General features: G+C 53.9%; 1 protein-coding gene across 1 annotated transcript; it reads right to left on the bottom strand.

Annotated features, from left to right (window-relative positions):
* Positions 1–373: 373 nt before the first annotated feature.
* On the bottom strand, positions 374–8,844 carry LGI3 (leucine rich repeat LGI family member 3). Its single transcript, XM_038573869.1, has 8 exons — positions 8,520–8,844; positions 7,578–7,649; positions 6,630–6,701; positions 6,220–6,291; positions 6,044–6,115; positions 5,313–5,482; positions 5,003–5,167; positions 374–2,569 (listed from the first exon to the last, which is right to left on the bottom strand). The coding sequence occupies exons 1-8, from the start codon at positions 8,741–8,743 to the stop codon at positions 1,752–1,754; spliced, it is 1,665 nt and encodes a 554-aa protein (XP_038429797.1). The 5' UTR covers positions 8,744–8,844; the 3' UTR covers positions 374–1,751.
* Between the last annotated feature and the right edge of the window lie 6,284 nt (positions 8,845–15,128).

Below are 15,128 nucleotides of genomic sequence, written 5' to 3'. Positions count from 1 at the left end.
CGCTTGTCTTTGGCCATGTTGGTTGGAGTTGACCTGACAGAGGGACAGGATTGCATGCTTTGTATCTCTTCTGTAGTCTCGGTGGGGCCCCAAGACTGGGAGCTCCAGGAAGAACATTTGGGTCATGAATCAGCCCCAGGTGGTAGACTCAGGTAGTAGTCACACTTGCTCTGCACCTGAGTGTCATCACCATGAACTCCTGACCCCAGCACCAGCTGATTGTGGGGTACCCACTTGCAACTCTGGAAAAAAGCAAGGAAGAAGGGGGTCTGAACGCTGGCCCCCTAAAAACAGTAGGGACAGAGAGAGCACAGCCCTGGCTCTGTTCTTAGTGAAACAGCTGCCTCTCACTGTAGCCATTGGACACCTGAGAGTCAGTAATGGGGTGGGAAATTTTTATTTGCAGCAGTGAATCATCACATTGCCCCTGAGTGCTCCTGGGCATCCTGCCACCAGTAGGCCCTCACACAGTCTGGACACAGAGAAATTTCCCCACCCCATGCCTTCTCCACTGGCCTTGCAGCTCAGAGCTGTCTATTCCCAGCATACAGCAGAGGGCAGCAGAAGCTTGGCTCCCAGGTGCTGCTTCTACCGGACCCTCACCCCCTCTATCGCTCAGCTTGCAATAAAAGGCAATGCCTGCGGCCTGCCTCTGTGGATCGGAGAAGCCCTAGGATCCCTAAGATGCTCTCTAGCCCCATTCCACTCTTGGCACCCACCCAGTTGGCCCAGGTACTTGCAGAGCCCCCGGAGTGGCCAGCTCTTGAACCCACCACAGCCCAGAGGTGGGGCTGAACCAATGGGTGGTCTGAAGATGGGGCAGCTACAGTAAAGAAGAGCTGAAAGGCTTTTTTCCAGGTGGTCTCCTGTCCACAGGTGAGCTGGATTCAGGCTCAGAGCAGGAAACTCCAGTGAGAACAGAGAGAGCCCCCAGAAGAACTCAGGGTCTGCTTTGTTATTGCTTTAGGCAGAGGGGCTTTGCCCCCAGGAGACCAAGCTGGTACCCAGAGGCAGGCACCACCATTCCCATCCTTATCAGCTACAAGGTAGGCACACCAGGGATGAGCAGAGGAGGGCAGGTGCTGTGTGCCTTCTCCAAGAAAAGAGTCAAGGTGATGAAGGAGACCGTCCTTAGGCCACACTGAATCTGGACATATGCACACAGAAGTGGGAATGTCAACAGGTGCGTGTGCATGTGTAACTGAGGGTGTCCATCAGCATCCCTGGGTGCATGCACAAGGAGGACAGCATGGGTGAGTGAACCCAGTAGGGTGAAGGATGTGGCCGTGGGCTGCAATGCGGAGCGTGAGTAGATAAACACACACCTGGAGCACCGACAAGGAGAGGCCAGAGAGCTGAGAAGATAAGCCGAAAAACAGGAGGAGGGGGTGGCTCTGCCCCTCCCACTCTTCCCCTGGGGCCAGAGCATGGGGAAAGTGGCAGATCACGGGGCAGGGGGCCTTCAGGTAGGGGTGTGGGACCGACATGTGCCCACACATGAGAGGGCACAGGGCTGCAGGCTTGCCTGGTGCATATACAAGTCTTCATGCTGTCACAACTACGGTAAGCGGCTCCCCTGGGCTAGTCCACAGTGTGTGCCCATGCTCACGGGGGGGCACGGGGGGCATCTGTGAGGGCACGTATGCAGGTTGGTTACATGTGTCTTCACACGGGCACACATGCTGCTCACACAGAGACTTCTATGCTAGCCTCCAGGGGCCACCCGAGCGCCCAGAGGACTCGGCACCGCTCTAGGCACTGAGGTCCACCACTACGTGCCGGTACACGAGCGTCTGTCCCTTGAAGCTGGGGGCCAGGAGCAGCTGGGCGTCCCCCGCAGGCATGTAGCAGAATGCCCGTGGGGCCTGCACAGCCAGCTCCTGGAACCGCACGAACTTTTGGCGCCCCTCATCCCACTGGTAGATCTGCGTGAAGGAGAAATCACTCCCCAGCGCCAGGTAGCGGCGGCCACCCACGAGGAAGGGCTGCATGGCCAGGGAGCCCCGGGAGGGCAGGGCCTGCACCTCGGAGAAGCGGGTGCCCTCCCAGCGCAGGATCTTAGAGTCGCCGATGTAACGGCTGAGGCACAGGTAGCTGTCGCGCCCGGCACGGAAGTGTTTCACAGCCTGGGCATCGGGCACCTGGCTCACCTCACCCTGAGCCACAAACTGCTTCTGGGTGCGGCTCCACTGATAGATCACAGGTGCCTGCGAGCTACTGGACACAATCAACCGTGGTTTGCCCTCACCATCCACAAACTCCAGGTCGGTGTCTCGGTGCCAGGCGTGCAGGGCCTGGTGGGAATAGAAGCCATTCTGGTGCCAGCGGTAGAGGCTGGTGGCCCCCGCCTTGGAGCTGTCGGCCACGGCAAAGTACCAGTCACCGTCGATGCGGAAAGCCTCTAGGTCGTTGGGCTTGCGCACACGCTGTGGGTCGATATCCTGCAGCTTGGTGAAGCGCGTGGTGTTGGGGTCCCAGTGGTAAATGTAAGAGCCACCAAACAGCTGGGCCACAATCACGTACAGCTGGCTGTCTACCACCATTGGCTTGCAGTGCACCGCGGAGGGGGCTGCCAGGACGAGGAGAGGCAGCATCAGGCGGTGTCAGGCAGCCGCCGACCCCCACCCTGTGCCAGGCCCTCAGGAAAGGGGGTCAGTCCCCTCTGACCCTGGCCCAGAACTAAGGCTCTCCACTACAGCATCCCTGAAGCTCAGCCGCCTTTCACAGCTAGTCATCCGTCTCTGCATCACTGTCTCTCCACCCTTGCCCCTAGGGTTTAAATATAAGCTAAAACACTGGGCACAAAAGAGGTGCCCCTCGATATTGACCGGTTGTTTAGCCATAACGTCAATTGTTGAATTTTTATTGTGTGAAGTCCTAAGTGTGAACAGATCGCTTCACTTAATCAACTCTGAAATGGATCCTATTATGTTGCCCATTTCATATCAAAAGGAGCAGGCTCATGGGACGCCTGGGTGGCTCAGTGGTTGAGCATCTGCCTTCGGCTCAGGGCGTGATCCTGAGATCCGGGATCGAGTCCCACATCAGGCTCCGTGTGAGGAGCTTGCTTCTCCCCTTGCCTGTTTCTCTGTGTCTCTCATGAATAAATACAATCTTAAAAAAGAAAAAAAGGAGCAGGCTCAGAGTCTAAGTGACTTGCCCAAAGCTAGCCAGCTGGCCAGATGCCAGACAGGGGAAGAGGAGGAGTCTGATCCCATCTGCAGCCAGGTGACAGAGCCGAGGTATACCCAATGTCAGTTTGATGTTTGCATAGTTGTGTATGAAAACACATTCTCCTAAGCACTCCCACTTTTGAAAGGACTTTTATGCACGAGGATGTCTGCATGAATGTACTTTTGCTCAATAACCAGATTGATATGACCCTTTCTCAGGTACCCGAAGCACATGGGGACACACTTCACCTGTCCTGGTGTCCCGGATCATCGCCTCTCCTCTCCTTCCCAGTGCTGCTTTACCCACCCTTCTCCTCACCTCTCCTTTGCAAGAAAGTGGATGCTGGACCTCAGGCTCTGGCAATCACCCCAAATCCCTTCCACGGCCTTGGTCCACCTGCCAAGATCCTCGTGATCCCCAGCTCCCGAGCTGCAGTTCAGACCCTCCATGCCACACTCACAAGAGCACCTCAAATTCCAGCTGGCCATGACTAGGCACATATCTGTGTGCTCCTCTGTGTACTCAATTTCCATTTGTGGCTCTACTCAGTCACCCCCTCCAGAAACCTGGAGCCATCCCCCACAGCTCCCTGTCCCTCACTCCCCAACAGCTGGTCAGCCTCGAGTCCTGTCAACCCTCCCCTCTGCTTTCTAAGACAGTGTGTGGGGCGATTGCTGTTATTTCTTCTGTAAATGTTTTCTAGAATTTACCAGGGAGACCATCTGGCCCTGGAGTCTTCTTTTGGGTGAAGGGTTTCTTTTCTTTTTTTTTTTTTTAATAAATTTTATTTATTTACTCATGAGAAACACACACAGAGAGAGAGGCAGAGACACAGGCAGAAGGAGAAACAGGCTCCATGCAGGGAGCCCGACGTGGGACTCGATCCCAGGTCTCCAGGATCATGGCCTAGGCTGAAGGCGGCACTAAACCGCTGAGCCACCGGGGCTGCCCGGGTTTCTTTTTTATAAGGACTTTGAGTCCTTTCAGAGATAATTTAAATTTTCTGTTTCCTCTTGTGTCAGTTCACTCCTCCATTCTAAATATCTCTTTCCATCCCCAGTGCTATTGCCCCAGCCCAGACTCCAGCACGTTCCCGTGATGGTGTGCCCACATGTCTTACCCAGTGCCAAGCCACTCTCCACACAGCATAGATAGTGTTCTACAATACACCTTGGTTTGGTTCACACACTCTGCTCAACCTGTGCATGACCTGTCTCTTGGGTCTTATCTGCTTCTCTCCACCTTGAACCTTACGCTATAGTCATATGAGCTGCTTATAGTTTTTACACAGACATGCACTCATGTACTAAGCTTTTGCACACCTTCTTGAATTTGGTCATGCTGTTCTCTTTGCCAGAATATCCTTCCCACATTTTTTGTCTGAACTCCACCTTCTAGACTCAGCTCAAATTCAGTGGATCCCAAGCTGAACTCACTAGCCACTCCTATCTCCTCCTTGGTTCACTGGCACCACCCAGTTACTTAAGCCAGGCATTTAGGCATCACCTCCAACTCTCCCTCATCGTTCAAGACTCAGCTCAGGCATCCCCTCTACCAGGAAGCATTCCTTGATTGCCCTCAAAGGTAGGCCTCTCCTTTGTGATCTCAGAGCATCATATTCATATCTCCCTCCTCATACCCACCTATTATATGGATGTTATCTGTGTATGTATTGGCCTCTCCCCAAAGACTGGGAAGTTATTATGGGCAGAGATCATGTCTCATCTATGCCTCTACCTACAGGAATTCAATGGAAAGGAACGATGGAGCCCAGCACCTCCCTACCCCCTTAAATCGGAGCCACCACCGCCAGGCTGGGGGTAGGTACCTGGGATTCTATCATAATCTCGAAGCTGCCGTTCAACATAGTCCCACTTGAGAACACTGCAAGCACTGGCACCTGGCTGGGCCAGAGCCAAATAGAGGTCACTGGAGTAAAGGAAGGGCTCGGCTGACACTGCTGGGAAAGGCAGGGTCTGGTACAGCACGAAATCTGCAGGGATAAGAGGTGAGGGGCGGGGAGAAGAAGGGTAAGTAAGAGCTTGTTGGGGGAATGGGTGGCTGGCCTGGGGATTGGGGGTGCTTCCAGCAGCATCTGTGGAGCTGCTCTGGGGAGGGCTGCCAGGAGCACATCCTACCCGTGGTGATGCAGTCGAATTCCCGCAGTGGCAGGTCCTGCACCTTGTGCTCTTGGAAGCGAGGAGGGCTGGCGCAATAGATGGGGGCCACAGTGGTGTTGGTGTGTGCCAGCCACTCCACCAGCCACTTCACCTTGCAGTCGCAGTTGAGCGAGTTGCCCCGCAGGTCCCTGGATCATGAGGGTGATGGAGGGAACAGAGAGAGGAGCAGGCTCCCAGCTGCTCTGCCCACCCAGGCTCTCTAGGTTTTTGGAAGTAGATATACTCAAGGCTGCTGCTCATTGCAAAGTTAGGGAAAAGATCCCCTGGGGCTAGACACACTCCCATGCATACATGCTTGTCTAGCAGAGTAGGGGCCCAGTCTCAGACCCTACTTGCATCTTAATTCCTCAAACCTTCTACAATCCTGGGTTGTTTGGGTTTTCTTGTGTGAATACTGATTAATGGTTGTGGCCATGCTATAGGACTTTAATGTATTTAATGTATGTTCAAATCAAACATACATTTAAAAAGCACATATTTAAAAGACATACATATATGTCTTTTATAAACACACACACACACACACACACACACACACGTGTTGTGTAGCTACTTAGCCTTCTAAAAGGCATCCCCAAACCCAAGCACTCCCAGCCTCTCAAGACCTTATGATCTTCCCAATTCTGACTCCCACACCACTCCCTCCAGCGACACGCCCTTCTGTGGCATTGTGTAGGGCTCAGCCTTACAAGTCACTCAGGATGTCCAGGGGCCGAAAGATGTCTCTAGGCAGTGTCTGCAGGTTATTGTTGGCCAGTGATCTGCAAGAGAGACCCCTGGGTCACCTGAAGATTGTGACTGAGGCCAAAGGCCACAGGAGAGATGGGACTTTGGTTCAATGTGTGTAGGGACATGATGTACTCACAGGTGTGTCAAAGACTTGAGTCCTCTGAAGGTGAACTTGGAGAGTGCCCAGATGTCATTATTCTCAATGAAGCTGGAGAAAATGAGAACTCATCTTAGATGCCACTTAGGATCCCAGACCCCCAACCAGCTATTTCCTTCTGCCCCACCTAGATTCCTGCCCATGGTCCTGAGACAGGCTTCCATTCTGATTCTGGTGACATGAAGCCTGTGGTGACAGGTAGGGCGGTTTAGGCGGAGGGATGGATGCAATGACCCTCAGCTTGGGTCCTGCAGTCAGAGGATTCAAAGGCTCTCCCTCCCTCCTCCCCCCAGCCTTCCTCCTTCAACCTGCCCTCTCAGCCCACCCCACCCAGGCCTGGGGCTCCCTCCTCCCTCCTAGCTGCCATTGCCCAGCTCCTTGCCACACACAGGTACTGGAGGTGTGACAGTCCTGTGAAAGCGTTGTCTCCAATCAGAGTAAACTTGTTGGAGTTGAGTAACCTGGAGAGACAGAGGGGGAGTTAGAGCTTCCAAGTTAGAGCTTCCATCACACCAGCCCCCAGCCTGCTGCCTCCCCCTGGTGCTTCCTCACAGTTCCAAGGCCATGCTGCCCCACAGAGTCCCACCTGGCCCACACCCCCACCCCAGAGCAGCCCTGCAGCAAGACCACCCAATAGCCTGTCCTGGGGCAGATCGCTATTATGAAGCTGGGTCTTTCCCCACTGTGTGTCTCTCTGTCTCTGTCTCCACTTCTGTTCTGTCCCCCACCCTCACCCCAGCTCATTCAGTCCCTCTCAGCCTGGTAGTGGGTTTTATGATAACTTGCAGTGAAAAGGAGTTGGAGTAATTCACAGGTACTCTCTCTTGCGACTGGGGCCTCAAGCAGAAGCAGCTCTGTTAAAATTCCACACCCTTACACGCCCCTTCCTGTCGACCCCCAGCTCTTTCTTCAAACCCTGCTTCCTGGGGTCAGTTGTCTCTGAGATGACCCCTCTCCCCTGCAGTGTCCACCCTCTGGCACCAGCCCAAGCTACTGCACCCAATTCCTTTGGCTCTCCAGAGGAAGTAAGTCCATTCCTAATTGGGCCCCAAATACCTACTCTTGGCTTTTGCATGCAACCCCCCACCTTCCTTCTCCCCACTGCCACTCCCTGTACCCTTCCTGACTCTAGGTGGATCCACATTTGGTGGCTATCCCATCCAGGGAAGAAAAGGGACACCTGTACATTAATCCATTAATCCGCAGTGGCTACCTGCATCTGCTCTATCTGCTCTTCTCTCCCCAGTCTGAGGGAAGGGGGATGGAAGTAGGGGGGGGGTGTCTGTGCCCTTCTGCAGCCCTACCCCTACCGGCCCTTCCCAAGGCCCTGTCCTTACAGGAACTGCAGCAGTGGCAGGTGGGAAAACGCTCCATCCTGGATCTCAGAGAAGGCAGCATTCACCAGCGTCCTGCAGGGGACACTGGAGTCAGTACAGTGGGGACTATGCAGGGACTGGGGGAGGGGGCACACAAGGTGAACAGGGCGATGGTTCTATGCACACTTGGCCTGGAAACTTCCCATTTCACCAGCCTGGGCTCCCTACCTGGGGCTATCTTTCTCTTCCCTTCATAAACTCATCGCCTTCTTCATCACTGTGCTCACCTCCTGCCTCTCTGAACACCAGTGGCCCCAGGCTGAGCTTCCCCTTCAGCCAAAAGAAGCTTCCATTACCCACACCCTCAAGATCATCCAAACACTCAGTGTGCTGGGTGCTGTTGAGGGATGGGGCACCGGGGATGCTCACCCCAGAAGGTTAGCATCCTGCTCTCAAGGACCACACACCCCACCTAGTCCCTGAGGCTGGCTGGCCCAGCGCAGAGTGAATGGAAGCCCAGGCGGCTGTCCCGTGCCAGGGCACCCTGTGGGTGTATCTCACTTCCACCCCTCCCCCTGCTTCCACCCTCCCTCCCCCCACAAAAAGCCTTTCTGCCCTTGGTGTGACATCACAGGCAGGGGCCCACATGCCCTTGTAAACAACCCCTCCCCCGGCCCAGAGCCCCGCACACAGTAGGTCTCATTGTTGCCCGCGATGGTGATGATTCATTCTTGGCCATAAACTCCTGCTTTCCCCGGCCATGGCTGCTGAGCCTGCATGACTACAGAACTCTCCACCTGGCTGATGCCTCGAACCTCCAGTCCCCAGGACCCCCCAAAGTCCTCCCGCTCCCCGCACTGTGTAGAGGGGGAGCAAGGGTTTTCCCCAGGGGCTCTCGGAGCGGCTGCAGCCTGGCTGCCTCCCTGGGCTCCCCCACCTCCCCAGCCAGGGCAGGACACTCACAGAGAGATGACCTCGGAGGGCAGGTTCCTGGGCACTGCCTTAGAGTCCACGCAGAAGGCGGTGTCCCTGGTGCAGGAGCAGCTGGGCGGGCAGGGGGGCGTCTTGGGGGGCCTCTTGGCGCCGACTTGCAGCATCAGACAGCAGCCGAGCGCGGACAGCGCCAGCAGCCCGAGCCCGAGCCCGAGCCCGAGCCCGGAGCCCCGGCCGGCGCGCGGCCCCGCCATGCTGCCTGCAAGCTCTGCCCCGGGCCACCGGCCGCGGCCCCCGCCCCGCGGCTCTCGGCCACCCCGCCGGCTGCGCCTCCCCGCCGCCCGCCGCCGCCGCTGCCGCAGCCAGGGGCCCCGCCGCCCGCTGCGCACAGCGGAGTCCTCGGGCCCGGGCGGCTCGGGCCCCTCCCCTGCTCGCGCTCGCCTGCCGCCGGGGTAGGGCTGCGCGGGCCCGGAGCCGGAGCCGAGCGAGGGCTGCCCGGCGGGGGCGCGCGCAGGGCGGAGGGGTGGGGAGTCCCCGGAAGGGGGTGGGGGCGGCCCTGGCCGCTGGCGGCCCTAGGGGCGGTCCCTGGGGCCATCTGCCTGCCTGGCGGGCACCAGTGAGACTGGCGAGTGCAGGTGTGCGAGGCGTACGTGTGCACCCCATGACGGCATGACTGTGCACCTGTGCGCATCGGGGGCACGCGCTCCCCCAGGACGCATTTCCGCGCTGTGGACCCGCGTGCCTCTGTGTGCCCGTGTATCTGTCGTGGCCTTCAGGGGACACGTCCTCTGAACAAGAAGAGTTCATGGGTGTGCCATCAGCGACATGCGTATGTAGCTGTGTTCACATGCGTTTCCACAAGCCCGTGAACAGAATGTGCCTTTGTTTCTCTCTGAGCTGAAAAGGGGAATGTTGTCACCGAGTTGGAGTGTGTGGAATTCTGGAACATCTCTCCCTACCCAACCGTAAACCGTTGAACCTTCTAGAGCCCTGGATGTTTCCTGGTCCAGCTCTTTGTCCCAAATGAGGAAACAGGCCGAAACGAGGAGGAAAGCAGTCGCGAGCTTGATGTCACATCTACTGTGTGTTGTGTACTCTATGCACTTAATGCTGCCAACCTTTTGAAGTGGATGATATGAATCCCCTTTTACAGAGAAGAGATGTGAGACTGGTAGCGCCCGAAGAAAGCCACAGAACAGGGATCTCAACCCGCTCTGCCAAAGTTCACTGTCATACTTCTATACCAGGGATTTTCAAAGTGTGGTCCAGGGACGCGTGGGTGGCTCAATGGTTGAGTGTCTGCCTTTGGCTCAGGTTATGATCGTGGGGTCCTGGGATCGAGTCCCACATGGGGCTCCCTGCGGGGAGCCTGCTTCTCCCTCTGCCTGTATCTCTGCCTCTCTCTGTGTGTGTCTCTCATGAATAAATAAATAGAATCTAAAATAAAATAAAATAAAATAAAATAAAATAAAATAAAATAAAATAAAATAAAATAAAATAAAAGTGGAGTCCAGGAGAAACTTCCAGGGATCACTGAGGTCAAAACAATTGTCCTAGGAATTTTTTTTAAAAGATTTTCTTTCTTTCTTTCTTTCTTTCTTTCTTTCTTTCTTTCTTTCTTTCTTTTCTTTCTTTTCTTTCTTTTCTTTTTCTTTCTTTCTTTCTTCTTTCTTTCTCCTTTCTTTCTCTCTCTCTTTCTTTCCCTTTCTTTCTTTCTTTCTTTCTTTCTTTCGAGACACAGAGAGAGAGGGAAAGAGGCAGAGACACAGGCAGAAGGAGAAGCAGGCTCCATGCAGGGAGCCCGACATGGGATTCCAGGGGCCCCAGGATCACGCCCTGGGCTGAAGGCAGTGCTAAACCGCTGAGCCACCCGGGCTGCCCCTTGTCCTAAGAATGTTAAAATATAATTTTACTTTTTCACTTTCACGCAATCACAAAAGTACACTGGGGGGCACCTGGGAGGCTCAGTGGTTGAGCATCTGCCTTTGGCTCAGGTCATGATCCTGGGGTCCTGGGATCAAGTCCCACATTAGGCTCTTTGCAGGGAGCCTACTTCTCCCTCTACCTGTGTCTCTGCTTCTCTCTCTATATCTCTCATGAATGGATAAATAAAATCTTTAAAACAAACAAAGTACCCTGGAATTTCCCAGAGGCAACATGATTTATCTTCTGTTAAGCCAGAAATTAAGAGGGTTGCAAGGGGTACCTGGGTGGTTCAGTCGGTTAAGCAGCTAACTCTTGATTTCAGCTCAGGTCTTAATCTCAGGGTCCTGGGATTGAGCCCTGTGTGGGGTTTAGCACTCAACAGGGAGTCGGCTTCAGGATTCTCTCCCTCTCCATCTGCCCCTCCTCTGTGCACATGTTGGCTCTCTCTCTTTCTAAATAAATAAATCCTTAAAAAAATAAAGAGATTTGCAAAAATGTAAAGCAATGACACTCTTATCTCTAATTTTTTGACTTTGTAAAATAATTTTTAATTTATGTTTTTATGTTAAAAATAGAATAGGTTTATTGCTACAATTTTCATTAATTGAAACTTTGAAATTTCTCAGTAAATATTAATATGGTAAATATCAATAGATATAACACACATAAACAAATGCTCTTTGGGGTCCTAAATATTTTTTAAGAATATAAAGGAGTCCTGAAACCAAAGTTTGAGAACTGCTGCTCTATGCCATGTTACCTCCCTGGGGGTCTATGTGTGGGACTGACTGTGCCAAAGGTTCTCTGGGACAGGACTAGAGGAGGCTGGGAGTCAGGTGAATGGACTCCCAGTCTAGTGCTCTTTCCATATCAGGCCAGGAAACAGATTGCTGGGTTTAGGATGTGTCCCCAGCTGTCCCCAGCCTCTGCCAGCAGAGGCTTCTCTAGTTGGAGCTTACGTCTGTCCATGTTGTCTCAGCCAGGGATGCCCCTTCCCTTTGATCCTCACTTGTCACTGCCCATCCAGCTGCCCGTGCAGCCCTCTGCATGCCAGCTTGTGGAAAGAAAAGCAATGGGGGGTGGGGAGGGCCGCTAGGGCAGCTGGGCAACCGTCCCCACCCGTCCCTGGCACAGCTCTGCCCAGCACACAAAGGGCAGAGTGAATCTTGTCCCAGCCACTGCAGCTGAAGATCTGGAAGGAGAAAAAGAGGAGGTACACACAGAAGGGGTGGCTACCGTAGGGCTCTCCATCACCCATGGTCCTCCCAGAGACAGAAAGGGGGAGTCTGGGTCCTATTCTCAGCTAGTGAGAAGAGGTATTTGGGAGACGAAGTAGATGATAATCATGTCAACTGGATTGATGTCATTGGATCATCACAACAGCTTGTCCGAGGGGAGACAGGATAGGCAGACTAGTACCATTTAACAGCTGAACACACTAAAGCCTGGAAAGGCAGAAAGATAGATTCATTAGGGGTCCCAGAGCTGGTCGGTCAAGCATTAAGACCTCCACACACTGATGGAATGAACATTGACCACTCTCCAGGAGCTCCTGCATGTTTGGTGACAGTCTCAGCACTAAATAGAATTACATGTTAGCTGTGTGCATGCTCCTTGCCCCACAGCAGGTACAAAGAAGCCTCAGGAAACCATGGTCGGGGGGGCCAGTCCCAGGGAAGACAGGGCAACAAAAAGCACCCTCACAGCTGATGAGAACAGCAGTGCATGCTAAGTGGCAAGTGAAAGGGTAGCAGGAGGCTGGGAGATTTTGGAGGAGGGAAGAGGCACTGTAGCCTGGGCCTGTAAGGTCACAGAGCAGGTGCCATTGGCTCTTGTCTGACCTTTTAGGGTTGGTGGCACTCAGAGAGGTGGAGAGGCATTGAGGGTGGAGAGGCATTGAGGGTGGGATTTCCAGGAGGGAGAAATGGCCTAAGTAAAGGCCAAGATGTGAGAAGTTTGCAACAGAGGGCTGATGGGGGTAGCGAGGTGACAGCTATCCATGCCCAGTTACAGGTCCCACATTGCTTCGTGAGAACAAAGATGAGGACCCCAAGACCTCCACTGGGTCAGTGCCAGAGAGGTTGATGCTAGCATCTGAACTCCCCTTATGAAACTTGAGGGCAACCTTCTTACCCCAACCTCCAAACAGGCAAAAATAAGTAGATAAAAAAGAAAAGAAAAACCATAAAGCTTGTGAGAATTACAGCCTAAGAGCAGCCGCCGGGGAGACTGAGGACCTGAGAGAGCAGAGGCTTCTTTCCAAGAGAGACTCCTTTCTCAGCACCAGCTGATGATGGCAAGCCCTACACACAGCGCCTGCTTAGAACAAGCTCCACAGCTGGACCATGCGGCCCCCTGAGATGCCCGCAGGGACCCCGAGATGCTTGCAGCCCTCCTGGGCTCTCCCACTGGCCCGCTGCCCACCTGGCTCAGGCCCAGTGCGTGTGAGTCAGCCAATCAATCCCAGCGTTGCCAGGACAATCTGGGGCGGGAGTGGGGGCGCTGGGGGCAGGCAGGGGTGGGCACCACAGGCAGCTGTCTCCTACATCTGGCACCTGCACACAGCTGAGACTGCACAGTTGAGAGGAGGACGTTTCCCCCTCCTTCCTGGACACCCTTCCCCAACACTCCTCCTAGGACCCTTGCTGCTAGAGGTTTCGGCAAATATTTAAAGGGGCAGCTGAGGAGGAGGGTGAGGAGGATGGTGGGAGCAAACACTCCCTTCCCTCCCCTGTCCCCTTCCCTGAGCTTTTCAGGCACTCTCAGCTCAGATGCCATGCTGTTGTGCAACCCGGAGACTGAAGGCTCTCCTGGTGGAGTGGAGGTCCCTGTGGGGGCAGGGAAACCGGCTAAGGCTGGAGAGCTGGGGACCAGCCCATGACCTCAGGGCAGGGCCAAGGTGGGAGGGAGCCCCCAGGCCAGGGACAGAACCTGGGGTGGAGTGTTGGAGGTAAAGTAGCAGGAAGATAAGGGAGTTTGGCTGAGAGGAGTAAGGGTAGGTATCTGACTTAGACACCTGTGAAAGTTCCAAGGTAAAGGCACTGTAGATACCGCTTGACCCGGGGAGTGGAGGAAAGCCCAAGAGAAAGGCTGCACCCACTCGTGGATTTGGCTTAGTATAACAAGGAAACAGAAGCGGCTTTGAGGAAGGAGGTAAAGAGATGGAAGGGAGAAGTAGAAGGTCCAGAAAGTGGATCACATTGGGGTGAGTAGCATTCTTAGGGCAAATTTAGGATCAAAGGCTATAAAAAGAGGAACACAGAGGAACAGGGTCAGAGGCAGCACCAAGCAGGTGAGATTTAAGAATGAGGAGATTGGGACCCATGGGTCACCATACCCAGCCCCATGCAAGGCTGTTTGGGCACAAGAAAGAAGTGTCAGGTGTGGAATCTGCTATCAAAAGCCTTCAGCGGGATCCCTGGGTGGCGCAGCGGTTTGGCGCCTGCCTTTGGCCCAGGGCGCGATCCCGGAGACCCGGGATCGAGTCCCACATCGGGCTCCCGGTGCATGGAGCCTGCTTCTCCCTCTGCCTGTGTCTCTGCCTCTCTCTCTCTCTCTCTCTGTGACTATCATAAATAAATTAAAAAAAAAAAAAAGCCTTCAGCTTGAACTCTAAAAATGGCTCACCATTTACTTGACGCAAAAACCCCCACAGAATCATTCAAATCCAGAAGTTCAAATCTTCACATTCATTTTAAGAACACTCATGAAGCTGCCCAGGTCACCAAGGCTATGTCTATCCCCAAAGCCATCAAGTATCTGAAGGATGTCCCTTTACAGAAGCAATGTGTGCCATTCCATCATCATCATGGTGGGGCCGATAGGTGGGCCCAGGCCAAACAGTGGGGCAGGGCATGGTGTCAGTGGCCTATAAACAGTGCTGAATTTTTGCTGCATGGGCTTAAAGATGTAGAGTAATGCTAAACCTAAGGGTTTAGATGTAGATTCCCTGGTCATCGGGCACATTCAGGTGAACAAAGCCCCAAAACGAGCCACTAAATTTACAGAGCTTGTGGTCAGATTAACCCCTGCAAAAGCCCTCCTTGCCACATCAAGATGATCCTTACTGAAACAGAGCAGATCGTTCCCAAACCGGAAGAGGAGGTTGCATAGATGAGAAAGATATCCCACAAGAAGCTGGAGAAACAGCAATGTATGGCCTGGGAATAAATTCAGCATGAAATGGATGCAAATAAAAGTAAAAGCAGGGGGAAAGGCCTTTAGCTTACAAACCAGCCCATAGCAGAGAATGAAAAACCACATATTGGTAGATAAAAACCTATAGCCAGAGGGGACAGAGTCTTCAGGATCAGGAAAAGAATGACTGAGGCAAGTCTGAGGTTAGGTAGCAGATGTGTGGGAGGAGGCCAGGCAGGTGGCATACTGGAAGTGAAAATGTGAGGCTCTTCAAGAAATGGCCATGATGAACCCCCACACTGATGCCAAAGCACCACCTGCCTTCAGCTGTGCCCCCCTGGGCTTGCAGGCACTGCCTCCTCACTCCTCTCCCTGGAGCTCATCCTAGACACAGGGAAAATTCTGTCGGGAAGTGTGCTGGACTCCACATTGGGTCAGACCCCTGACTGCCTGAGAGGTTCAACCTGGCAGAAGAACAGGGAAAGCCACAAAACTGCAGGGGCAGGTGCCAGCAAGAAAGGCGGCCAATGCCAGGAAGACACCTACGGAGAGAGGTGCAGATTGCCCAAGGGCAAA

The sequence above is a fragment of the Canis lupus genome, chromosome 25, assembly GCF_011100685.1.
Source record: "Canis lupus familiaris isolate Mischka breed German Shepherd chromosome 25, alternate assembly UU_Cfam_GSD_1.0, whole genome shotgun sequence".
Taxonomy (NCBI): domain Eukaryota; kingdom Metazoa; phylum Chordata; class Mammalia; order Carnivora; family Canidae; genus Canis; species Canis lupus.
Note: the sequence above shows the minus strand (reverse complement) of the source record. Positions and strands in the feature narration are given on the sequence as shown.